This window comes from Mchenga conophoros, linkage group LG10 (genome assembly GCF_057382185.1).
Source record: "Mchenga conophoros isolate Kocher_MC1m ecotype Shallow Benthic linkage group LG10, M_conophoros_male_GT1.1, whole genome shotgun sequence".
NCBI lineage: Eukaryota > Metazoa > Chordata > Actinopteri > Cichliformes > Cichlidae > Mchenga > Mchenga conophoros.
Genome location: NC_140535.1, coordinates 35929857 through 35955612, shown reverse-complemented (window position 1 = coordinate 35955612; position 25756 = coordinate 35929857). Strand labels below are relative to the sequence as shown.

Genomic DNA, 25756 nt, shown 5'->3' with positions numbered 1-25756 from the left:
GCCACTGGCGATTTTTTGTTTTTATGGGCCAATCGATTTTGGGTATAAATAATGAAAGGTGTTGGATTGGCCAATTAGTCATGATCGACTCTGGGCTGGACCAATTACAGCCGAGGAGGTCGGATGCACCCTCCCCTTTGTTTAGCAATCTTATAGACGAACTAAAGAAAATGGAGAACAAAAAAAGGAAAGGAGGTGCAGAAAAAATTAGGGCCAAAAAGAAACAAGCCCTTCAGGCAGACGCTGCCAGATGTGTAAAAATAACTGAATTGTTTGGCGGTAGCTATGGCATAGCTTCCACAGATTTAGCAACATCAGCAAGTGGTGGAGGCCAGCAGGTGGATGAAGGAAAAGGGGAGGCAAGAGGAGGAGAGACCCGAGGCGGCCGCCGGTCATGGTGGCAGAGGAACTGAACTTCAGGTAAGAAGTTATGACCTGCTGTCTGTCTGTGTCAGATATAAACCAAGTTTAGTTGTAGTTTGTTTTCGTTGTGCTGACTTTTTACAGGCGCTTAGAATAACTGGTACTGCTACTAGCTAGCATGACGGAGTTTATATACTGCTGGGCGGGTGCTATGAAGTTACTGATAGTAAATTTTATTTTATGCTTAAGGTTAGTTTCTCAAACTCCTCAAAATCTTAACAAATTGTGCCAATCCTTACATGTTGCACCAGCTGATTTATCATCAAAAGTGGAGAAGTCTGTGACAGAGGAGACAGAAGAGCAGCAGAGAGAGAGATGGAGATGGAGAGATGACTTTATGTCATCCGTGAGGGATGCATTTGACATATGTTTCACATATTATAGCCCAACAAGTTACTTATAGCAATTTAAATACGAGCAATCAGTATTTAATCAGTATTTAAATCAGTTTTTGGCACAACACCGGCTATTGCAGTTAATAATACAACAGCTTGTTGCCATTTTTTGTGTTTCTTTTTATAGCTGTGTAACTGAGTTCAATTGAAAGCCTGCATGCGGTAGTACCTCTTGCCACACGTTCCCAGAATCCTTTGCGGTTTTACCCCTGAATGACGTCACATTTTTGGTGGGCCGGTCTCTAGTCAAAATGCCCGGGCCGATTTTTTGTCCCAGTCCAGCCCTGGATAAGGTGGCATCGTTCTAATCCCATACGGGAGCAGCCAGTCACTGACTAACACTGCAAAACAGAATTGTTAAAGTTTTAATTTTAATTCCAATTCAGGTTCGTTTTTTTTTGTGCGCAACGCAGATTTTCTGCGCAGAGACGTGCCACCAGTATGCAATTGCGCACGTGCGCAGCTTAGAGGGAACATTGCTCAGCAGTACTGAGTCTTTGTGATCATGAACAGCGAGTTAGTGAGCTTCACGTTCATGTTTGCGTCTACTGCTAGAAAAACTATTCATCACCTCTGCAGGTGTAAACATTAAGTGTTGGTCAGTAACTGCTCGCTGTAGGCGGTCAGCACCTCCTCCACAGGGAAGGTGAAGCGGTATGAGCCATACCTGGACTTCTCACTGAAGGCTGAAGAGGAGGCGAACCTCCACAGGAAGTTCTCCTGCTTCGCGGCCTGCTCGTCTGTCCGCTTTGGGTAGGTCTCATCCAGGAGCCTCGTCTCAGCTGACTGGAGGTCCTCGGGCCTCACGGCCAGACTCCAACAGACCAGGGACTGTTTTTGAGGAGCCTTGAAGGCTTTGTCAGCCGTGATCCCGCATAAACCCTGTCGGTTTGTGTCGTGTTTCAGACAAGACACATGAAGCTCCGGTCGGGGGTATGCAGGGATGTCTTCTTTGTGCAGAAATTTCTGCAGAAATAGGAATCCTGGGCTTCCTGTTTCAGGTCATTCAGGCTCAAATGTTAACTTTTTATAGTTTTTACTTCATACTCTATTTGTGACTGCATGATCCGACAGAGGATGATTTAGTTCAACAATGAAGAAAATTGTCCTTATCAGACGTTGAGTTCACTCTCAGCATTAGTGATTTCTCCTCTCTGACAGCTCAGACTTTATTCAGACCCCACCTAGAATAATGAAGTGTCAGCTCTGCCTGTGGGCATGGCCAAACACACCTGCCATATGAACTCTTTATAGTCTGTAAACAGGACGATAACAGCTGATGGCGCTGAGGAAACATGCTGTCATGTGACGATTCACCACGAACAGCACGTAAACAAGCCTGTGTGAAGCGCCCCCGTGATGCTTGCCCCTCCACACACACACGTCACAGTCACACAGAGGCTTCTTTGTGTGAGTCAAATGTGTGTTTTCTTCACAAATCTGAGACTTTTAGGCTACGTCCACACGTACACGGGTATTTTTGAAAACGGAGATTTTCCGTTTTCAAAAATAATCCCGTCCACACATAAAGGCAGAAATGAAGGAAAACGCTGCTATGAACATGCCAAAGCAGCAGGTGGCGCTAGATTCCTAACCGTGCAGAAATGTTGGCCAATCAGAAGTCTAGAAGCCTCGGTGGGAAAAAGTAAACAAAGCTGGGGCATAGAAGCAGAACAGAGTCGTATGTGTGGAGGGACAGTAACTGTGTGTATATGTAAGCATTTAAACACTGCAGAGAGTAGAATTAACAGTATTGTAGAAATTCATTTCACCGAAACAATAACGTGGCGCACAGTGTGACGTCAAAAAATGCGCACACCTTTGACGCTGCGTTTTCTCATCCACACATAAATGCAAAAACTGAGTTTTCAAAAATATCCGCCCTGGCCGGAGTTTTTAGAAATCTCAGTTTTCAGTGACCGAAAACGCCGCTTACGTGTGGACGAAAGGTGCAAACGCATAGAAACATCTGCGTTTTCAAAAATACCCGGGTACGTGTGGACGTAGCCTTAGTTTCAGATTAAAAAACTCCTCCAAACATTTTCAGCTCTGCAAACTTTCAGGAATAAATCAACAATCCTGATCGATGGTGAACGTGTATTTCAGAGGAAAGGCCAACGCTGTGCTCCTGACTCTACAACCACATGTACCACTATAACACCACGGTTACACGGTCAGTGGATGCAGCTGGTGTTACACACAGACGCACAGATTCAAAACAACTTTATTCTCCATCTTCCACGTGAACACAGACAGCGTGCATTTAAACCCCGCCCCCCTCGCTAACAGCATGGGGACACATCAGATTCAGAGCTGCAGGCTGAGAGCACGCGAATATGAAGTGTTTGGTTTTCATAAAAGTAAAACACAGTAGTCGTCTCACTGCTGGGAGTCTTCATGCTCCATTGGTTCCTCCTTTGGTTCTTCTATTGAAGAGAAACAGAGAGGAGGTCAGACGAGCCAGCGCAGGCTCACAAATAAGAGATGTATAGATTTATTACCTTTGAAGTGCTCGAGTGAAGGCTCCTCCTTCAGCTGGAAGCCTGAGTCAGGCCACAAACTTTCCACCAAGGCTTCAGCAACTTTCAAGTCATCAAAGTGGGTGTTACACAGGGATATCGCAGGGTTTTTCTCACAGAGTGTGAGGTTCTTTCTCAGAAGGTCACAGTCAAACTTCAGCACCTGACAGAGAGCAGAGAAGTCGAGCGTTTACAAGGAGAAACTACAAAACAAAGTGAACGAAACGCTCACAAGTACACACTGCACTTTATCACACAAAGACACCTGCTGTACAGAGTGAGGAGGAGGTGACAGTACCTGTCCGCGCTCCACGTGCAGGGCGATGGCGACATTATCCCAAACATAATAATAAGGAGGCTCCCTACTCACGTCGGTCATCTGGTTTTCGTCAGGTTTTTGGATCAACTCATAGCTGAGAGGAAGGATAGAGACACACACACACACACAGCATTTTAACCAATCAGCTGACAGAGGACTTCAGCCTGCTGCAGTGTGACAGGTCCATCGCACTGATGCTCACAGCCAGAGTGAAGCAAAGGAGCCAATCATTGGAGAGAGGGAAACTGATTTAGTTGCTTTTTCAATACATTTCAACCAACAGCCCTTCAGTGACCTTTGGTTACATGTTTACCTGTGTGATTCTTACCTGTGTTCCTTACACATGGCCTCTGGTCTCCAGATAAAGCGTCCATCTCTATAAGTGCAGACAGGGTCCAGGTCATCATCAGGGAGCAACGGATACTTTGAGAAGAGCTCCTGATTGGCTGGGCTGTGGACCAGGACAACATGTACCACTTCCTTCTTGTACAGGGAGGTTTTGAACACCCTCATGATGGGCGGAGCTCCGGAGCAAAACTGGCAACAATAAAAGAGACACACCTGTTACACTGGTGTACTGACTGTCACAGTCTGGCGAGGGCAGACTGTGACAGGGGTTGACAAAAGGACCCAAAACGCAGACTCCAAGGAACAGAACTTGAAATGTTAACAAAAAGCGAGCCGTTTAACATGGCTGGTAAAAAAGGTACAAACAAAGGGCAAGGCAAACTGAAGCAAAATTAACACAAACCTAAACTGGGGAAGCTAAACAAACAAAAAGAAACACCAAGACAAGGAACTTGGAAGCACGGCATGGACAACAGATGACCTGACAATGACACACTGAAAACAGAGGACTTAAATACACAGGAGGTGATTAGGGGAAGTGGGAACACACGGAGGAACAGCTGATTGACATGAGCCTAATGAAGGGACAAGGGAAGTGAAACTAAATACAATGAACAAAGAACACACGACTCCTTCAAAATAAAACCGGAAACATGAGACAGACATGATAATACAAACTTGATAACATAAGACACGCAGCATGAAACACAAAGGGTGAGGGAAACTTAAATAAAGAAAACACAAGGAGTCTAATAACTAAATGAACTTCGCTAATCTGATGAACTTAAACATAAACAACATCTAAATAGACTAAAACTTAAAACGCTGGGTCAACAGACCCAGGAACATGACACTGACACACACACGGCAGATGCTGTTCGTGGCCACAGGATGTTCTTCTTTGTCTCTGTGGTCGTTTACTCTCTCAGTTGATGTTCCTTTCAGTCTGAGACGATGGATAAATGAATTCATGGAATTACATTTCCTGACATACAGAATCAGTCAGCGAGCTTCACACTAATGTAAGAAACCCTCCCGCCCTCTGCACACATTAGTCTAAAAGTAAGCAGTCAGTACCTGCTTGCGGTAGGCCTCCAGCACCTCCTCCACCGTGAAGGTGAAGCGGTACGATCCAAAGATGGACTTCTCACTGAAGGCCGGAGAGGAGGCGAACTTCCACAGGAAGCTCTTCTGCTTCGCGGCCTGCTCCTCCGTCTGGTCTGGGTAGGTCTTCTTCAGGAGTCTCACCTCAGCCTCCTGGATCTCCTCAGTTCCCACAGCCAGACTCCACCACACCAGGGACAGATTGAGGGGATCTGAGGAGCCTCCACGAGGATCCTTGAAGCCTTCGTCATTACGGATCGAACGTAGCGCCCGTTGCTGTGTGTCATGTTTCAGTTGAGCCACATGAAACTCAGGTCGAGGGTAATCAGGGACGTTGTCTCTGGAGAGGTATTCATTGTATAAAACTACCTCTTTTAAACGACTCAGCTTTGCATGCTCACATATTAAATAATCTTCAGGAATTCCACGGCTGTTTCTTGTTTTCTTCATGATCAGATGAAAATCAAAAACCTAAATTGACGGTGTGTGTCTGTGCAGAGGGCGAGCGCACCGTCAGCTGGTGTGAAGAGAAGTAATGCTTCCTCTGTGGCAGCCCACAGTTTGTCCAAACCACACCCAGTGACAATGATGTGCTTAGTAGGAAACGAAACTTACTTTTTGAACACACACAGACACACACAGACACACACACACAGAGTCGTGATGATCTAATTCATTGTGTAACGTCTCTTTGAGGGTAAACCTGAACAGCCAGTTATTGAATGGAAAACTCCAAATGTCACTCCATTTGTAAGGAAAGCAACGGATGGAACGGTTGAGCTGCTCAAGAGATATGTATTTCTTCCTGATTAACACGTCAAGACAGAGTGAAATTTCCACAGGTACAATCCCTTCAAGCAAATCATGCAAAGCATCTGGGGGATAACCTGATGTAGCATGAAAGTGACTGAGTCTGTCTGAGATTGGACACTGTCTTTTAACTCCACAGTGGTGAGCTTCTGCAGGATCAGACAGTGCTGCTTTGACATGGATGGCATAGTTTGACTTAGTCCGTAGAGGAAACAGTCCTTCTCCTACTTCATGCTCCTGGATCTGTGACCTTTCGCCAATGCAAAAGCGACAGAAATGTGAAGCTGAAAAGCTTTCAACAAACCTGCCTATTGAGTGAGCGCCAAGATTGTCAGCGACTACAGCAAGTACAGTGCCCTTGACCACTTTGCCCAGACTTGAAACAAAAATACCATTTTACCATTACCATTATCTTCAAAGGACTTCAAAGCTTTGAGCAGTGAGTCCAAAATTTTGCATAACCAAACTGGTTGACATCATTTGCCTTGCAAAAAATGGTTATGTCAATGGAAGTCAGTGTAGATCTCAATGTGGCAGGTATGTCTGCAAACACCCAATACACAGCTGTGACTTTATGCTTCTTGCGGGATGTTCCCCGAGGGTTGCATATCTCAAAGTCATCTATATAAAGGATGAGTGGGAGTTTAAGTTCGTCTTCACATAAAAAGCTGTTTTCTCTTAGCAAAGATCCATCATTAAATGATTTGTATTCCAAAGAGACATCAGATGGCCTTTTGTTTTGTAATATTGTGTTTTGAATGTCTCTGTTGTCCACAAGTTGAGATAATAATGGGAGGATTGGTATATACTGAAATGTTTTATTATCTATACTATCAAGTATGTACTCAACAGGTTCAGTCAATGAGAGATGCTCCTTTCTAAATTGCTCCCTTCTGAACTGACTGCTTAAAGGCCCTTCCACTCTTAAAGCAGCACAGACAGGGCTTAGCCGGCAAAGGTCTTTGACCAGTTCTGAAATCACTGAGTCTTCCAATGTACAGCCATGTTTTCTCAAAGTGCTCAGAATTATTTCTTTAATGATGGGACCAGATGCAGATGCTGTAAGGAAATGAAGTTCCTCTACTAGTTCGTCAATGCATGAATTGGAGACATTGAAAATGCTCTCCATTTTCAGGAGGAGTAGCCCCACTTTCTTAGTAATAATTTTGTTTACGTCCACCTCAAGGACTGAGCCACATTCATTGTCAGCGTCAACAATGTCACATTCTTCGTCCGGGTTCTTTTGGTATTGATGAAGAACATTAGTCTTGAAATCTTCCAAGGAATGTGGGTTGTGTTTTCTACTCTTGTGGCTGTGGAATGCTGTGCTTAGGTCTGTGGTGCATTACACAGACCTAAGCAATACAAGTAAAGTGTAACAGCTCATCACGTCAAAAATTACCATTTGCATGCGCTATTATATATTATTCACCCTGTGTAAATAGCTTACCTTCACTTCTGTGGTTCGATCGGTTCGATGGAAGCCGAAGAAAAGACACAGAATTTCTTGCTGTCCCGCTCAGTCAAAAAGCGGTCTGGCGCAATTAGGAACATAAGACTCACGGTTTGGGGGTATAGTTTACTGCATTTTTTAATGTAATGTTGTTACTCTTAAGAAAAGAGTATAATTAACCCATTACTTTATAATTCCTTGGCTGAGTGCAATAATAGAGTAAATTTTATATGATTTGCATAGATTATTTATACCTCTCTCCAAAATAGCTTTTATCAGTGAGCAGACTGAACCAGGACTCAAACCTGCTCCATCATCTCATCTTTGTAGACCTGCATTTACAAGCTCCAACAAGTCAACAGTAAACATTATACTGGATAATCTGCTGGTTTAAAAGGCTTTGTCCTTTTTTAAAAAAACAGCTCATATCAGCAGAACTGTAGGACTAAAAAATGTAAGAGAAGAGCTTCAGATCCTGAGTGTGAGGTCAGAAGGATCAGCTTTATTTCAGATGTAAGAGATAAACTTTATATTTCAGTTTGTGATTACAGGAGCTGCGCTCAGATTCAGACCTCAGCACCACCCAGTGACAGCAGACAGATCATCCAACATGTTCACATTTTAACTGTAAAATCAAGTGAGGAAAACAGTACAAAGGTTAAAGTACCACACGTGCTGTAGTGAAGGCTGCAGCTGTTTTATTGATAAAGTTAAAGACAAAAAAGGGTTATTGTACTTGGCCCTGAACATCTTAGAAATATGGTCTCTAACCAGATTCTTACTCTGGATGGCATTACCTTGGCCTCCAGTAACACTGTGAGGAACCTTGGAGTCATGTTTGACCAGGACATGTCCTTCAACGCACATATTAAACAAATATGTAAGACTGCTTTCTTCCATTTGTGCAACATCTCTAAAGTTAGAAATATCCTGTCTCAGAGTGACGCTGAAAAACTAGTTCATGCATTTATTACTTCCAGGCTGGACGACTGTAATTCATTATTATCAGGAAGTCCTAAAAACTCCCTGAAAGCCTTCAGCTAATCCAAAATGCTGCAGCAAGAGTCCTGACAGGGACTAGAAAGAGAGAGCAGATTTCTCCTGTTTTGGCTTCCTGTTAAATCCAGGATTCAAAATCCTGCTCCTCAAATACAAGGTCTTAAATAATCAGGCCCCATCTTATCTTAATGACCTTGTAGTACCATATCACCCTATTAGAGCACTTGGCTCTCGCTCTGCAGGCCTACTTGTTGTTCCTAGAGTATTTAAAAGTAGAATGGGAGGCAGAGCCTTCAGTTTTCAGGCCCCTCTTCTGTGGAACCAGCTTCCAGTTTGGATTCAGGAGACAGACACTATCTCTACTTTCAAGATTAGGCTTCAAACTTTCCTTTTTGCTAAAGCATATAGTTAGGGCTGGACCAGGTGACCCTGAATCCTCCCTTAGTTATGCTGCAATAGACGTAGGCTGCCGGAGGATTCCCATGATGCATTGAGTTTTTCCTTTCCAGTCACCTTTCTCACTCACTATGTGTTAACAGACCTCTCTGCATTGAATCATATCTGTTATTAACCTCTGTCTCTCTTCCACAGCATGTCTTTATCCTGTCTTCCTTCTCTCAGCCCAACCAATCACAGCAGATGGCCCCGCCCCTCCCTGAGCCTGGTTCTGCCGGAGGTTTCTTTCTGTTAAAAGGGAGTTTTTCCTTCCCACTGTCGCCAAAGTGCTGCTCATAGGGGGTCATATGATTGTTGGGTTTTTCTCTGTACCTATGAAGCGCCTTGAGGTGACTTTTGTTGTGATTTGGCGCTATATAAATAAAATTGAATTGAATTGAATTGAATCACTCATGTAACTGTGTCACTATATATCAGCATTACCAGGACCTCAGTTTGGTGTTTCAGAGAGCTGCTGATCTCAGACCTGCACAGCTTCTATTTTAAACACCTGATGTACTCAGCTCCATGAAGAGTGACTGTTGGTTCTCACAAGTATAGTAGAATGCAGCTTTCCGTCCTCACAAAGATAGCTGAACAGGAACAGGAACAGGAACACACACACACACACACACACACACACACACACACACACACACACACACACACACACACACACACACACACACACACACACACACACACACACACACACACACACAGCTCAGCTGCTGCTGGGGAGGGTTTTTAAAACAGCCACTTGATCAGGGAACCAATCAGCAGCTGCCAGCTCTCAAAGGGACCTGCAGAGACATTTAAAGGCACAGAACACAGAGAACAAAGTCCAGCCACCATGATACAAATTATGGCGAGGGCCAGGCTGTGACATTGGCGTCCTAGCTACTCGCTGTACTGTTTGTATTGTACCTCATCAGTCTCCAGGTGTGATAGAAGTTGTGTTGCTGGAACTCTGAGCCCATCATCTTCTACTGATCCAGTTCAGGGCTGCCGGGGGTGGAGCTTATGCCACCCCCGAGTTCATTTATCTTTATTTCATCTTTATTTCTTTATTTTTATCACATTCATAGTAGACACAACCTCAGAGATACCTTTTACTAGAGTATTTTTAATTCACGTATCAGAAAACAAAGACTGCAGTTCTCCTAGTGTCCACTCGAGGCAGCTGTCAGGACAAATGTGGATTCATTGCCTCAGGTAGGCCGGAGTGGGGGCTCCTTCTCCAGCCAGGAGTATCTGGGCCACAGGCGTCTAAGGAGGGAGTGGGCTCTGCAGAAGTGATCAAAGCGTGTTTGGGGTATAATTGTCCTGTTGTCCCTCCAGCAGAACCTCAGGTTTTCTCTCAGCTGATCAGGATCAAACCTCAGCACCTGAAACAGAAAAAGACAACCATGAAACTGAAGCTCAGTCACAAATTAAACTGTCAGAGTCAGACGTGATGGTCCAGCACTCTGAGCTCTTCACACGGCGGTTCATTCAAAGCCTTTCAGCGCTCACGCTGTGGTGGATGCAGTCTGGGGCGGGCTGGAGGAGCCGGCTGGCTGATAGTGAGGAGGAGGAGCAGCGAAGGTACCTGTCTGTTCTCCATGTGCAGGGCGACGGCGACGTGATCCCACACATAAAACTCTGGGTGCCTAATCGGCCCCCGAGCGTCCATCTGGTTCTCGTCAGGTCCTCGGATCAACTCGTAGCTGAGAGGACGGGCAGAGACACAGAGGTCAGAGGGCGCTTTTAGTCTCTCACTGGAGGTCATTTCCACATTTACCCGTGTGATTCTTACCTGTGTGATTCTTACCTGTGTGATTCTTACCTGTGTGTCTTACACATGGCCTCCGGTCTCCAGATGAAGCGTCCATCTCTATAAGTGCAGACGGCGTCTGGGTCATCATCAGGGAGCAAAGGAAACCTTGAGAAGAGCAGCTGATTGGCCGGGCTGTGGACCAGCACAGAGTACTGCACTTCCTGTTTGTACAGCGAGGTCTTGAACACCCTCATGATGGGCGGAGCTCCAGGGCAAAACTGGGGACGATAACAGAAGTTTCAGTTTTACTTCCAGAGACAGAAAGAGTGACGCGGCACAGCGAGTTTCGGTCGACGCGCGCTTTGAGTCACGACAGCAGCTCGCTGTAAACGAAGGATGGAAGTGCCCTGTTGTTCAGTGTTGTCAGGAATGTTGTGATTACACTTTATTTGAGCTTTAACTGAGAAAAGAATCTTTTAACAATCTGCAGGTTTTGTCTGCGAGTATATTTGAACCATCATCAGCTGAGTCTGGGTCTGTTCCAGTCGGCTGATGTTTGTGTTTCCACCTGAAATATTTACTGAGTCCATGTAAGCTGAATGAAAAAAGCACGTTCTTCAGTTTGTGACTAAGAATTTAATATTTATAGTATTCAGTGTTTTAACATTATGGAGAAATATAAATATGCATCATTCAGAAACAGTCCCAGGTTATTGTTTGCAGTTTTTTTACAGGACTACTTGAAGTTTTAAAATATCTAAATGATCCAGGATGCAGATATTTGAATACTAGACCCTGTTTCATGTTTCTAGTAAGACCCACCAGTGCCCATATGGAAAAGAAATAGTAAAAACTTATATGATTTACTCATGAAAGTGGCCACTTTCTCATTACTTTCATATATTGTTTTAGGAAGTATCCAAAACATACAAGTTTCATTATATAATTTTTCAAGGGATCTTATATCTGTTTTCACTCTTTATGCTTTTCATACAAGTTTCACACAAGACAGACACAAACTTTATAAGATTTATTCATATCTTTTCCATGTGGGTGAAACTGTCAGGTTTCTGTTGTTAACAGTGTTTTAGATATTCATGTTCAAACTCTGCCTCTGAAAAGTGTTTGACATGAAGTTCACAGACATCTCTGACTCTTTTATGGTGCTCACGGGCGGTGATGTCAGCTCTGTCAATGCAAACAGTCATTTAAACGTAGGATTACCTGCTCGCTGTAGGCCGTCAGCACCTCCTCCAGAGGAAACCTGAAGCGGTACGAGCCCAGTCTCGACCTCCTCCTGAAGGCTGGAGAGGAGGCGAACTTCCACAGGAAGCTCTCCTGCTCTGCAGCCTGCTCCTCCATCCGGTCTGGGTAGGTCTTCTTCAGGAGCCTCGTCTCAGCCGCTTGGATCTCCTCGGGTCCCACAGCCAGACTCCACCACACCAGGGAGAGATGGCGAGGATCCGAGGAGCCTCCACGAGGATCCTTGAAGCCTCTGTCCTTCCGGATCCCACATAGCCCCCGTCGCTCTGTGTCATGTTTCAGGTGAGACACGTAGAACTCGGGTCGGGGGTAGTCAGGGATGTCTTCTTTGTAGAGGTACTGGTTCTCCAAACCCTGACGCTCAGCTATACTTCTTAAATCATTCAGCCGCACATGCTGACCCTCCATGAAATGTTCGGTATAGTTTCGGCTGTTTGTCTGCGTCTGCATGATCATGGAGGGTGAGCTGAAGAGAAGTGGTCTCTGATATCTGACGGGACACACTTTTATTCAGACCCCACCCAGTCTCACACACACACACACACACACGCACACACACACACACACACACACACACACACACACACACACACACACACACACGCACACGCACACGCACACAGCGTTCTGGTTTTGGTTCATTGACTGCACGTCTTGCCTGAAGTTTCAGTTTGATTCGTCTTCAGATGTTTGAGGTTTGTTGTTGTTTGTTTGAATTCTGCTTCATCACCGAGGACCTGCTGTCATGGTTTTGTTCAGTGAACCTAACCGACCTTACATTTCCATAAAAGGCTTGTCTGGTGTATTTCCTCTGAGTTGTAGGAAACGGTGTGATGTAATGAGACAGGAAGTGCGGGTGCCAAACTGTTTCTGATGTCACTGTGGTTTCTTCCTCCTTCACTTGCGTCCGGGCTGAGCAGAATTCACCCGAGGCCGATATGAGCCGGACGTTCGTGCTGTGATGGAAACCATCAGGGTCGTTTTACTGAAACATGTTCACCTCTTTCTGCTTATTGAACTTGAACAGGTCATTTAGACCTGACCCAACGCTCTTCTTCTCTTTGTGTTCTCGTGTTTCTGTTTCATGATTAAAAAATGTTTTATTAACACTCTTGCCAACAATAAAAAACGTTACAAAAACAAGCTGCGCTCTGACCCCAGCGCTCATCAGAAGTGTCTGCTTGTAAAAACATATCCATCCATCAAAGTCAGGTCACCTGCAGGCTGAGCCGTATTCCAGACTTCTGAGGCCTTCCTAACCAGACCAGCAGGTTCTGGTCTCACTCGGGGTCTCCTGCCTGGAAGACCTCCAAAGGGAACCACCTCAGTCTGCCAGTACAAAGGTGCTGTCCGCACCTTAAAGCCCAAACAGCCCGTGATGTACAGAGCCGTTATCATCTCAGGACAAGTCTGAGTCAGTCCTGACGTCCTGAACCAGACAGCATCTCTGCCAGTGTATCTGCAGAGGTTCCCTCAAATCTTCAGGCTGTGTCTCCTTCACAGACGAAGGTTCGGTCAGACTCAGGAGCTCCTCAAAGTCCTCTTTCCACCCTCGACAATAAATCGAGTACATGTCAGCTGTTCCCCTGCACGCCCTGAGAACTTCCTGAGCTCATGGACAGAAGTTCTTTGACGTCCAATGAAAGTCCTTCCTAAGGGGTCTCAGATCCGACCCTGAACTCCCGTGGCTCCTCCCACAGTTTTTTCGACATTGATATGCCGAGGTCACCAGACAGAAGCGCCCTGGATTCATTGTGATGATCACATCTACAGCCGATGTTACTGCACCATTATTTGTTTGTTTCTAACTGTTGTTGTTAGGCCTCGTAATGGCCACGCCTGGCCTCTACTACTGTTTCTATATAAAAACATTTAATTCACATTACATTTTAACATATTTGAATAATATCAACATTTAGCAGTAAATCAGAAATAAGAAACAGATATGTGTCAAGTATTTTGCAGGATTTAACATTTTCACCCCTGAAGTCAGCAAAATAACATTCATCTGTAGTGTAAGCTGTCAGATCACTGGTGTCAGCTGGTGTCCACCTGTATTTAGTTTGGAGGAATCAGTGAGTGAGTGAAACTCACTTCTGTCTGATGACAGTGATACTGAGGCAAGCTGTTGAAAATATGCTGAACTTTCTGTCAATATGGACTGCTGTTAGCTGCCGTTAGCCTCTATTTGCTGCTGTTAGCCTCTATTAGCTGCTGTTAGCCTCTATTAGCTGCTATTAGCCTCTATTAGCTTCTATTCACTGCTGTTAGCCGCTGTTAGCCTCTATTCGCTGCTGAAGTAGCTTCATTTCCCTCCACTCCGGAGAGCTGAGGCCCGTCAGGTTTTATTTTCCACTGATATCCCTCACTTGCTCTAAAACTACGTCTTCTTATGTATTTATAGTCTGACTGCAAAAGCTGACTGTGAGAAATTATTTCAACATATTCTGTTATGGGGTAACCAGGTCTCGCAGGAGGTGAAAAGGATTGTTAAGCTCTAATTTAACGTAATTAAAGTTTACTGTCTTAAAACGATATGAAAAATATTTTATTTGGCACATCCACAAAGACAAAACATTCCTGATAACAGTGAAACAGGAGACATCAAAGGAAAAGAAGCTTTAAAGGTTAAAACAGTTCATTTCAATACTGCTCATTAATAATCAGAATAAAATCAGAATAAAACCTGACCGCAGAAACATCATTAGCATCGTTATTGAATCAGTTACAGGAGACATCAGAGATGATGTGCTTTTTCATTTTCACTTCCTCAGTTTCATCTTTACACAGGTGCTGGCAGGTGATTGGCTTAAATGGTCACCACTGACAGGCTGTCGGTGCTGCATTGGTGAGAACTGGGCCCATAGGTGTGTCTGTGGGAGGGGCTACACAGAGAAAATCACTGCTGATTGGCAGATGCAGCACTCTGATTGTGTCCACCATGGAAATGATCCTCCTGTTAGTAACGCTGTGCAGCAGTTGGTCTGCACGAAGGCAGAGGCGGGTCCTCACCAGCAGGTGGAGACGCGGTGATGCTGGAGTCCTCGTGGACACAGTTTTCCAAACTTCAGAAGGTTCATTTGTTCGGTCACTCACACATTCCTCTCATGTGACCAACATCTCTAAAGTTAGAGATATCCTGTCTCAGAGTGACGCTGAAAAACTAGTTCATGCATTTATTACTTCCAGGCTGGACGACTGTAATTCATTATTATCAGGAAGTCCTAAAAACTCACTGAAAAACCTTCAGCTGATCCAAAATGCTGCAGCAAGAGTCCTGACAGGGACTAGAAAGAGAGAGCAGATTTCTCCTGTTTTGGCTTCCTGTCATTTTCAAACCCTCACAGACACACGTGTGTCTTGAATGATCTTCGTGAGATCGGCACTGTTGGGATTTTTTAAAAAGGCTTTTGGATCGTTGCACAAAATAAATATTCACAATTTAAACATTCGCAGTCGGCTACAAACAAACTGCATTTTCAAACCTGCTGACGTCAGTATGGGGGGGGGGACTTCCCATGATGCATCATGGAAGCTAAACTGGGAGGTGACCTCCTCACTAAGGCCAGCAGGTGTCGCTGTGCTGGGTGTTCTGGTGCATTTATCGTACGCCACACTCCATCACCTGAGGGTAAACAGTGTAAACAACATTACAACATCACCCAGCACTCAGACGGTGCTCCTGATGGAGTAGACCTCCCCTCCTTTAGCCATGACCATCCTCGCCACGGCCTGCACCAGATCGTAGACCTGCTGACCGTCCCAGTGGTCCGGATTGTTGTTGAGGACGTGGTACCTGTAGCCCACTTTGAAAAGCAGCTCAGGTCCTGCCGCCCGGCGCTGTCTCTCGATGTCTGGAGCCGCCGAGTTAGCATAGGTGTAGAGGATCCTGGTGTACCTCAACACGTCCATTCCAAAGAACTCCTCCACCTGCCTCATGGTGGCTAGATTCTCCACGGTGGAGGACCCCACCCTGGTGACCAGCAGGACAGCGTGGGGCCTCAGCATGTTGACACATGTGGAGATGTCCCTCTTCACGGCATCGTCTGATGTTTCCGAGAGACTGGGAGTCTCAGCTACGGTCACCTGGTGGCCAAACACCCACTCGCTCTGCCAGCAGCACGATGACGTCCCTGAGGAGAAGATTCCACCAGTTTACTCTGAACATGCTCCCAGTTTGAGGCGTTTGACCTCCTACACTAAGCTAATGTTAGCCGTGTAGGGGAGCTAAAGAGGCTGTGGCTAAATCAGTCCACAGACGGGTTAGACTTACCTGAGGATGGATCGCCTGGACTGAAGGCAAGCCTTCCTAGGATGGCGTTCCCAGTGGAGCTCTTCCCCACTCCAGGCCTCCCAACAAGAACCAGTCTGATGTTGGACACTGAGATGGAGAAAGTCTGCTGTTAAAACGAGATTTAAAGGATACTTCTGGATCATTTTAAGCTCCGTGTTTCCTGTTTCTGTGGGTCTGAGATGAAACGACAGACGCTTTAAAGTCGTCATCGATATTCTTCATGATGTCACACAGCCCCTCCCTCACGCTTTAAAGGAAGAGTGCAAAGTACCGAGGACAGCACAACTTGGACTTGCTTTCTACAGAAACGCAAAGATCGGTGTACCTCACACTGGGAGGGGTCACAGTCTCCAGTGTGCACATGTGATACCTGTGTAACGCTGCAGGAGCGAGCGCTCCTCCTCCAGGGGGAGGTGCCAGCCCGGCCACAGGCATTTAACCAAGTTTGTAGCGTCTTCGAAATCATCGAAATCCTCCTCGTTGTTTCTGGCTGTTACTTCCTCCGGCCAACAGAACCTGAGGTTCTGTCTCAGGCGGTCAGCGTCAAACGTCAGCACCTGAAGGATCAACAGGATGTTTTTAAAGGAAACCTGCAAACGTCTGAACTCTGACGGTACACCTGCAGGAGTGTTGCGTTCAGGGACAGTCGGAAACGTTAAGGCTGAGAGAACACGTGTGAACCTACATGATCACAACAAATAATCATGTTCGAGGTCCTGCAGTCAAACATAAACCAGCTTCTCAAGCATGAAGCGCCAACAGCTGCAGTTCCTCTGACGCCCAGCAGAGGCAGCAGTGAGACTCAATAGATTAGGGGTTTGCCCATTTGCCCACTTGAAGTGCTGTGTGACTTCCTTTGAGAACCCTCTGACATCAGTGAGAGAAATGGGTTCTTTACATGGTGAGCTGCTGTCCAAAGCTGAAGCTATCGAAACGTTTGCTGAAGTTTTCAATCAGCTTATCAACAAAGTCAACAACAGAGGACATCTCCCCGAACCTGTTCCTTCACTGTTGGGAAGTGTGCATAGTCTCCTTGCAGGAACACTTCAGGTTTCCTCTGAAAGCAGCGGACAGCTGTCATCGGTTCACAGATTGGATCGTCTTTGCAGCTTCAAATTCAGTCCATTCAGGTGTGAAGTGATAGCAACCAAAAAGGCCACAATATCCATGTTTTTCCATCATTAAAAAAGAGAGAAAAGTTTGGTGCTTCCTGACTTTCCGGCTCTTCGTGCTTTGTCTCATGGTGGCGTTTGCTGGAAGAATGAGCACGTCTGCGTCGGTGCAGTCTTGAAAGTTCTATTTTCGGTCTTTACTTTTCTCGCTTTTGAAAGCGCCATCGTTGTTGTACCTCTTGTGACTGCCTGTATCGTTAATCGTCTCACTTGTTATTCGCCTCTCACCGTCTCTTTCCTCTGTCTGTCGGTGTCTGCGATCTCCTTGAATGCACAGATTTGATTGGCTGAGTAGCGTCACATGGGTGGCTTAACTCGCACACAATTGGTTTGTCTGTTCCCTGGTCTATTAATGCAAGGTAACATTACCGCTTAAAATTCAATCGCCTCGTCAAAAGTATTTTAATATTTTGTGAAGTTTAGGTCCGGGTCCGGCCATAGATGTTAGAACCACAGCAGAAACAAACATGTTTACAGCCTGAAACACATCTTTAGAATTCACCTGTTTAAATTGCATTAAGGCTTATTAGGGGCGTGGCCTCTTTGACAGGTGGATGGTGACACGGTCTTCACAGACTGTTTGACTAAAGTGTTGTTTTTTCACCTGTCTCGAGCAAAGACTATTGGATCATCTATCCATGGAGGAAAAATGAAAATATGAAGAGAAACAAAGAATTTGGGTCCATATTCTGCAGCAGCGACGCCGCTCCCGCAGCTCAGACTCATGACCATCTGCCTGCATGCTGCAGAGGATCGCTCACCTCACCCTGCTGCCAGGACGAAGCTTTCATACAACCTGTGGATGCAGACTGACAGGCTACGAAATCTTCTCATAATATGAAATATATATGTAAAAAAAACAAAGACAAAAATGTTCCTTTTCTAACTCAACATGCTTCAGGTGTAAAGAGTGATGAGGAGGAGCTACCCGTCTGTTCTCCACGTGCAGGGCGACGGCGACATTGTCCCAAACATAAAACACTCGTCGAATCAGCTGCTGAGCATCCACGTGGTTCCCATCAGGTCTGTGGGTCAGCTCGTAACTGTGGGAACAACGCACACGACTGAGAGGCTGGGAAAGTGGAAACACGCCAAACTGTCAGGAAGCAGCTGTGAGAGGAGCCAACACACTCACTGACACACACAGACACACACACACAGACACACACACACACAGACACACATAGATGCACACAGATGCACACAGGGCAGACACAAGGGGGAAATACTAAATAATCAAGGAGCTAAACAGGGAACATAACTGCTGAGCACTAATGAAGCCAAAGAAACATCACAAGGAAACAAAATGCTGGTGAGAAGGACCCAGAACCCTGAAACCTTCAGAACCTGCAGCTAAATGTCCACAGGACCGGATCCACGCTGACACCACGCTGCACCCACAGCTGCTGCAGAAAGCAAAGACCTACACGAGCACATTTTTGGGATGAAGCTTCCATATCTCCATCTATCACATCAGGATGAAGAAGCAGGCAGACGGCATCAATGAGAGCAGTACACACTCTGCACATGCTCTGTGTCAACCCGTGTGATTCTAACCCGTGTGATTCTTACCTCTGTGATTCTTACCTGTGTGATTCTTACCTGTGTGTCTTACACATGGCCTCCGGTCTCCAGATGAAGCGTCCGTCTCTATAAGTGCAGACGGCGTCCGGGTCATCATCAGGGAGCAAAGGAAACCTTGAGAAGAGCAGCTGATTGGCCGGGCTGTGGACCAGCACAGAGTACTGCACTTCCTGTTTGTACAGCGAGGTCTTGAACACCCTCATGATGGGCGGAGCTCCGGAGCAAAACTGGAGATGATAGAAGCAGAAGACTCCAGCTGTTACACGCCTGCAGTCACTAACCTGGTGTGGTGGATTTGTGCACAGCTGTGGTTTTACAGTTTCCACTCATCACGGGCACAGCTCCTTCTGGACTTCTTTTCACGGGGTGGACGATCGTACAGCAGATGAGAGCAGGGTGCACATGTTTGAATTTATTTTAGATTTTCTCCGACCCACACGGGGTCAGACGAGTGCTGAGGTTTGAGAGCTTCACCTTCAGCTTTCACCGCTGTGGCCAAACGGCTCAGTCTGTGTCGTCTCACCATCGACTTGGTTGTTAATAACCCCTGAGACAGGACGGTGCACCGGCGGACATGAAGGGGATGATGGACCAAAGGTAGTTTACCTGAGCTCTGAACACATTTCTTTCAAGGGTCAACGATCTCACCAGCGGCACATCTTAACATTAACATCACAGCCACAGCACATGTCAACAGAAAATCCCCTGGTGGATCGAAACCTCCTTAAATAGATGCAGACCACACCAGCAGAAAGTCCACCTACAAATCAACATGTACAGTGAGCTGCAGCGGTTAACACACGCCACATCTGACTACAAAGCAGTTAAATAAGATACAAACTAACTAAATCAATTCAAACTACAGACTCAGATTGCTCCGCCCTCAGCTCTCATCCAATGGTTTATCCCACTGACGGTGGATAATTAGGGAATTCCCTCATCATGTGCACTCCAGCAATCTAGCCTTCAGGAAGTTGACCTCAAAAGACAGAGTGGTTAGTGGACTTCAAAATAAAAGCACCCAGCACCCTCACATTTCAGCAGCACTCATTAAAGACTCAGCTGAGTGTATGCGTACTCCTCATCCTGTGTGGATCAGAGATGATTTGTTTGTTAATGTCATTAAAGACGTCTGCTGCACAGTCGCCACCCTGTGAAAAAGCGGATCAAAGAAATCCTTCACAGCCCAAAATGACCTGACATCCACCACGTGATGATGGAAGTGTTGTGTCTTCCTGTGGTTCCGTTAATCTGAACTCGTGTGCATGCTGAGTCTGTTTAGTGTTTCCTGTTAATCACACTCAGTCTTTCTGCTTCACTCTCTCACTGAACTGTTGGGCCCGTGTGCTGACAGAGGAGTACCTGCTCGCTGTAGGCCGTCAGCACCTCCTGCAGGGGGAAGGTGAAGCGGTACGAGCCCAGCCTGGACTTCTCGCCGAAGGCCGGAGAGGAGGCGAACCTCCACAGGAAGCTCCGCTGCCTAGCGGCCTGCTCCTCCGTCCGGTTTGGGTAGGTCTCCTCTAGCAGCCTCGTCTCGGCCTCCTGGATCTCCTCGGGTCCCACAGCCAGACTCCACCACACCAGGACCTGCCTGTGAGGATCCCCGAAGCCGTCGTCCACCCTGATGCAACATAAGCCCCGTCGCTCCGTGTCGTGTTTGACACGGCTCACGTGGAACTCGGGTCGGGGGTACGCAGGGATGTCTTCACTGAAGATGTACTGGTTGTCCAACCCATACCTTTGAACTTCCTGTTTCAGATGGTTCAGCCTGGAGTGCTTACAGTACAGGAAGTGCTCTAAACGTCCTCTCCTGTTTCTCTGTGTCCGCATGATCACAGGTCCATCCGAGTCTCTGTGGTGGAGCCGTTCCTGCAGACGCTCACGTCTGTCTCTCTGCTCCAACGAACGCTGCGAAGCACAAAAAGTCATCATCAGCGTCAAACTGAGGATTAGACGAGTCTGAGAAGCTCGGCTGAGTCAGAAATCAGCAGCTGGACTGGCGGTCGCACCTCTGCGGTGGTTTGGAGTACTGCAAAGTCATTTCCTGCCTGGTTGCAGTGTGTCCTACTCTCAGTGATCTCGCTGCTAACAGGTGCTTCTGTGTGTTTGTGCGCACAATATCTCACTTCCTGTCTTGTTGTTTAAACCCTTGTTGGTGCCTTTGAGCCTTTTTCCGTCTCCGTGTCCCTGCAGTGACTCTGTCTCTTTTTGCTTTTATCATCGTTGTTTGCTCTTTTCCATCATGCCGAGTCTGCGTGGACTGTGTGTTGCTGGTGCTTTGTGTCCACGTTTGCTCTTTTTTGTCCTTTCACACACTTTTGTGTCTTTGTTTATTCTCTGTTAGCAGAGCTGCCCTGTGCAGCATTTATGGCATAATACTTTTAAGGGAGAATAAAAAGTCGACACATACATCGCATTCCTGACGGAGGACTCTACCACAACCCCTCTCCAGTCCATTCACAGAGTCATTGCATGGTAAGACATAGATAGGATGTGGGCGGGGCCTTTTACCGTCATTTTATTGAGACACAAAGTACAAACACCTGTGGACACATAATCCAACACCCCCACTTGTACACAGGTTGGGGGAAAAAACAATCCTCCAAAAAAACCATCTTATATTCCAAACACGAATCCAGAGAATTTGTCTAACTTAGACTTTGAAACTGGTTTCGTCATCATATCTGCTACCATTGACTCAGTTGGACAGTAATCAATGAGCACTTTCCTTTCATGTACAGCTGACCTTATAAAATGATATTTCACATCAATGTGTTTACATCTTTGTCTGTTCACTGGATTTTTTGACAAAGCGATTGTTCCCTGATTGTCCTCCAATATCATAGGTATTTCATACTCAAACTCATCAAGATCGTGAATCAAATAAGTCAAATACATACACTCCTGAATTGTTGCTGCTAATGCCATGTATTCGGCTTCACAAGTTGATAGTGCTGTAGTTGTCTGCTTTTTGGTTTTCCATGATATCAAAGGACCATTTTCATTTAGGCTTACACAATAACCTGTCATACTGCGTCTATCAGAAACATCGGATGCCCAATCTGCATCACTGTATGCTTGTAGACCTAGTTTTCCACTTGATTCTATCTCAAAACCTTCTGGTTGTTGTATATATATTTCTTCATTTATTGGTGCGTGTAGATAGGCGGTTTTTACATCCATCTGGTGAACCAACATATCATCCTGAACCACTTTCTGCATCAAAACACTCACACTCGATAAGTTAGCAGTCGGTGAAAAAGTCTCCTCATAATCAACTCCTTTTGTTTGACTAAAACCTTTAGCCACAAATCGAGCTTTATATCTGTCTGATCCGTCTGAGTTCTTTTTAACGGCATAAACCCATTTACCCCCCACTGCTTTCTTACCCTCTGGTAAAGTGGTTAAAGTAAATGTGTCATTCTCCTTAAGGGATTGGATTTCTTCATTCATCGCTTTTTCCCATTCTTTTGACTCACTTGACACAATAGCTTCGCTAAATGATGTGGGTATTTCACACAACAATCTGTAGCAATAATCAACACTGGTTTGCATCTGTTCATTTTCACACTCTTTCACATCCGTGATATAATCACTCAAATAATCAGGTCTCTTTCTGATTCTGGATGGATAACGTGTAGCTCCAGCATCTACTTTATCCTCAGTTTTAACCTCGGACTCAGTTTGACTGCTTTCACTACCATCTGGAATATCCTCATCCTTCGTCTGTTTGGGTTCACCATCTTTTCTGGATTCATAAACCTCATCTTCATACATCTGATCACTCTGTGTTTGTTGATCCATTGTCGCGGGATTTAGTATTTTTATCAATCTGTGCTTTTCAACTTTCCCGGTTTTTGGGAAATAGATCAAATATGCTGGACTATTTTTGTCATATCCCAAGAAAACACCTTTGTCGCATCTTGGATCCAGTTTTCCCCTATTTTGTTTATAAGCATAGCACAATGATCCGAATTTCTTCATTCTAGAAAGATCAGGTCTTTTTCCAGTTAACATCTTATACGCTGTCTGACCTGTGCGTTTGTTAAAACATCGGTTCCGAATCACTCCCGCGGTTTGTACTGCATATGGCCATAAAGACTTTGGCAATTCGCTCTCAACTAACATGCATCTCGCCATGTCAAAAAATGTACGCCAGTTCCTCTCTGCTGTTCCGTTTTGATGAGGCGAATATGGCGCCGAAGTTTCCTGCCTAATGCTGTGTCTACTTAATAAATCTCTGAACTGTCTGCTTGTAAATTCAGTTCCATTATCAGAACGAATGCACTTGATTTTCCCATATGACGCCACCTCTGCAATAAATCTTTCAGTTGCTTGAGTTGTATCACTTTTGTGTTTCAGATTATATACAAATGTTGCACCTGAATAATCATCAACAAACGACAAAACATACTTAAACCCTTCTTTCGAGTTCGGCGTAATCGGACCAGCTAAATCCGTATGTACCAACTCTAATGCTGTCCTGGCCTTTTCATCTGGTTCTCGGTTCCTAGTTTGAGTAAACTTCCCTTGTATACAGGCTTCACATTGCATATTTTTGTTGATTTTACCCTTAATTTCCATTCCATCAACGACATTTTGCAGATTTTGAACATCCTCATAATTACAGTGTCCTAGAATTTCATGCCACGTTTGCATATCAAAACATCCATTACATTTCTCTTCAAACTCTTGCACAGTGTTTATAAAGAACAGTCTCTCGTGTTCATATATAGGGAATTTTGTTCCATCAACATGTTTAAGAAAACTGTCCCCGTGTTTGAAAGCCACAGTGGCTCCGTTACTAGTAGCTGCTTTTACTGACAAAATGTCCTGTGGAAACGATGGAATGTAGAGTGCTTGTTTCAATGTTACCTTGTGACTGCGTCCTTTACTGTCAATCATACTTATCTCAGCATCTCCTCGCCGCTTTGCAGCTCCTCTGCTCCGCCTTCCGTCAGCCAACTCTACACAATGAGCCTCGGGTCGAAATGTGTCATCAAAAGTCTTAAAACTCTCGATCTTCGTAAAGATATGTGACGTCGCTCCCGTATCCACCAGTAGCTGGTTATTCAGCATCTCTTGGCCGCCGTCCGGGACCCTCTGGGGTTCGGAGCCCGTCTTGAACGCGTAGTCCTTCTCCACAACCCCTCTCGCTTCATCCCGTCTTAGCTTCCTTCTACAGATCGCATCTTTGTGTGTACTACTCCGGCAAAAACTGCACCATACTCTGGATCGGCACGTTCTTGCAGTGTGTCCCTTTAGTCCACATTTAAAACACACAATCTCATTATTCTTTGATCTTCGGTCATCTGCTCGCCATGAAGTAGAATCCTGGTCTAATTGCACTTTTGTCCTCATTACGTTGTCATCAGTTACAGCCGCACGCATTCTCTCGGTTTCTTCATAACTTCTGAGTTTTACTTTAAACTCTGAGAATGTGATTTTTGCTTCGCTCTGTGTAACGTGCACAATCAGGGGTTTAAACCTCTCTGGTAGACCTCTCATTATCATTGCGATCAGAAGTCCATCAGTTAATGACTCACCCGCATTTTTTAACGCTGTGATAATTGCTTCTGCTCGGATAATATAGTCCGTCACACTTTCATTCTTTTCATTTGTGAGAGAAGTAAGTTCGGTGTACAGACTTATGATCCTTGGCTTGCCCACTCCTGCATAATGACCTCTCAAAATTCTTAGAGCTTTCCGTCCGTCATCAACTGCATCTCTCATAACTAACGATAAACTTTTGTCATCCAGAAATTGTATCAACTCTGCATATGCTTCTGCATTTTTGTCATCATCTTCACCTTCGGCTTCTTCATCACCCTCAGCCTTCAAGATGACATCTTTCAAACCTTGTAGTCTGAGATGACCAAGGAACTTCGTTTCCCATATCTCATATTTCCTTTCATCTCCATCAAACTGCAAACGGGAATATCGACTGCCCGACTCTGCCGTGCGTCTGCTCATGATGCACAAAATCGCTTACTCACTCAATCGTGCCAAACTTTTAACACCTGCCGGTATCTTGCGGTTTCAGGAAACCCTTCCTTTGGCAGTTACAGGACCTCCTCTTTACTGCTGGCTGGGCCCATAACCTGTTAGCAGAGCTGCCCTGTGCAGCATTTATGGCATAATACTTTTAAGGGAGAATAAAAAGTCGACACATACATCGCATTCCTGACGGAGGACTCTACCACAACCCCTCTCCAGTCCATTCACAGAGTCATTGCATGGTAAGACATAGATAGGATGTGGGCGGGGCCTTTTACCGTCATTTTATTGAGACACAAAGTACAAACACCTGTGGACACATAATCCAACATTCTCAGTTACTCTTTGTGTTGTTGTGTTCAGTGTTTGTTCTTTGTCAGTCAGTTACTTTGCAGTGAATCTGTCGTGTTTCTATCATAAACACATTTTCTGAATGAGTTACCTCCATGAAGCACAGCAGCAGGGCAGGCCCGCCCCTTCAGTCCTCCGGCAGGTGGCGTGTTGGTTCCACAGCCGGCATGAGTCACGGGGGATGAGTTTTCCTGCTGTTCTTTCAGAGTCTCAGCGGATCCACGGAGTCATCCCTGCGTGTCCGGCTCGGTTTAAAATCCTCCCAGCGGCTCCCGGACACACCGCACATGCGCAGTAAACTTCCTGCAGCTGTCACAGCTGGAGTGTGACAGCTCGGTCCGGCTGTCACCTGAAGACTCCACGGTGCCGTGTCAGCTGCGCCTGTGGGCGTGGCCGGCTGAGATATGAACTCTGACCTGTAAACAGGCAGATAACAGCTGATGGCGCCGAGGAAACATGCTGTCACGTGACTATTCACCCCGTGTGAGGCGCCCCCTGCTGCAGAGGCAGGAACCACACACACACACGTGA

At 45.6% G+C, this 25756-nt stretch overlaps 3 protein-coding genes across 5 annotated transcripts; all 3 read right to left on the bottom strand.

Moving 5' to 3' along the window:
- Positions 1–3024: 3024 nt before the first annotated feature.
- LOC146566388 (uncharacterized) lies at positions 3025–5645 on the bottom strand. Its single transcript, XM_085290069.1, has 5 exons — positions 5082–5645; positions 3985–4193; positions 3636–3750; positions 3320–3500; positions 3025–3244 (listed from the first exon to the last, which is right to left on the bottom strand). The coding sequence occupies exons 1-5, from the start codon at positions 5556–5558 to the stop codon at positions 3198–3200; spliced, it is 1029 nt and encodes a 342-aa protein (XP_085146195.1). The 5' UTR covers positions 5559–5645; the 3' UTR covers positions 3025–3197.
- Positions 5646–9194: 3549 nt separating this feature from the next.
- LOC146566387 (uncharacterized) lies at positions 9195–15480 on the bottom strand. Its single transcript, XM_085290026.1, has 4 exons — positions 11789–15480; positions 10634–10842; positions 10397–10514; positions 9195–10193 (listed from the first exon to the last, which is right to left on the bottom strand). The coding sequence occupies exons 1-4, from the start codon at positions 12281–12283 to the stop codon at positions 10017–10019; spliced, it is 999 nt and encodes a 332-aa protein (XP_085146152.1). The 5' UTR covers positions 12284–15480; the 3' UTR covers positions 9195–10016.
- LOC146566386 (uncharacterized) lies at positions 14345–25620 on the bottom strand. Of its 3 annotated transcripts, none has more exons than XR_014894214.1 (7): positions 20240–21033; positions 18896–19104; positions 18222–18336; positions 16492–16678; positions 16101–16208; positions 15064–15960; positions 14345–14982 (listed from the first exon to the last, which is right to left on the bottom strand). XR_014894214.1 is itself a non-coding variant. In XM_085290025.1 (7 exons), the coding sequence occupies exons 1-7, from the start codon at positions 25320–25322 to the stop codon at positions 15497–15499; spliced, it is 1635 nt and encodes a 544-aa protein (XP_085146151.1). In that variant the 5' UTR covers positions 25323–25620; the 3' UTR covers positions 14345–15496. The 3 variants fall into 3 exon arrangements, 2 of the variants coding, with proteins under 2 accessions (XP_085146151.1, XP_085146150.1); XM_085290025.1 differs by adding an exon at positions 25317–25620 and having other exon boundaries at positions 14345–15960; positions 20240–20785; XM_085290024.1 differs by having other exon boundaries at positions 14345–15960.
- Positions 25621–25756: the final 136 nt, after the last annotated feature.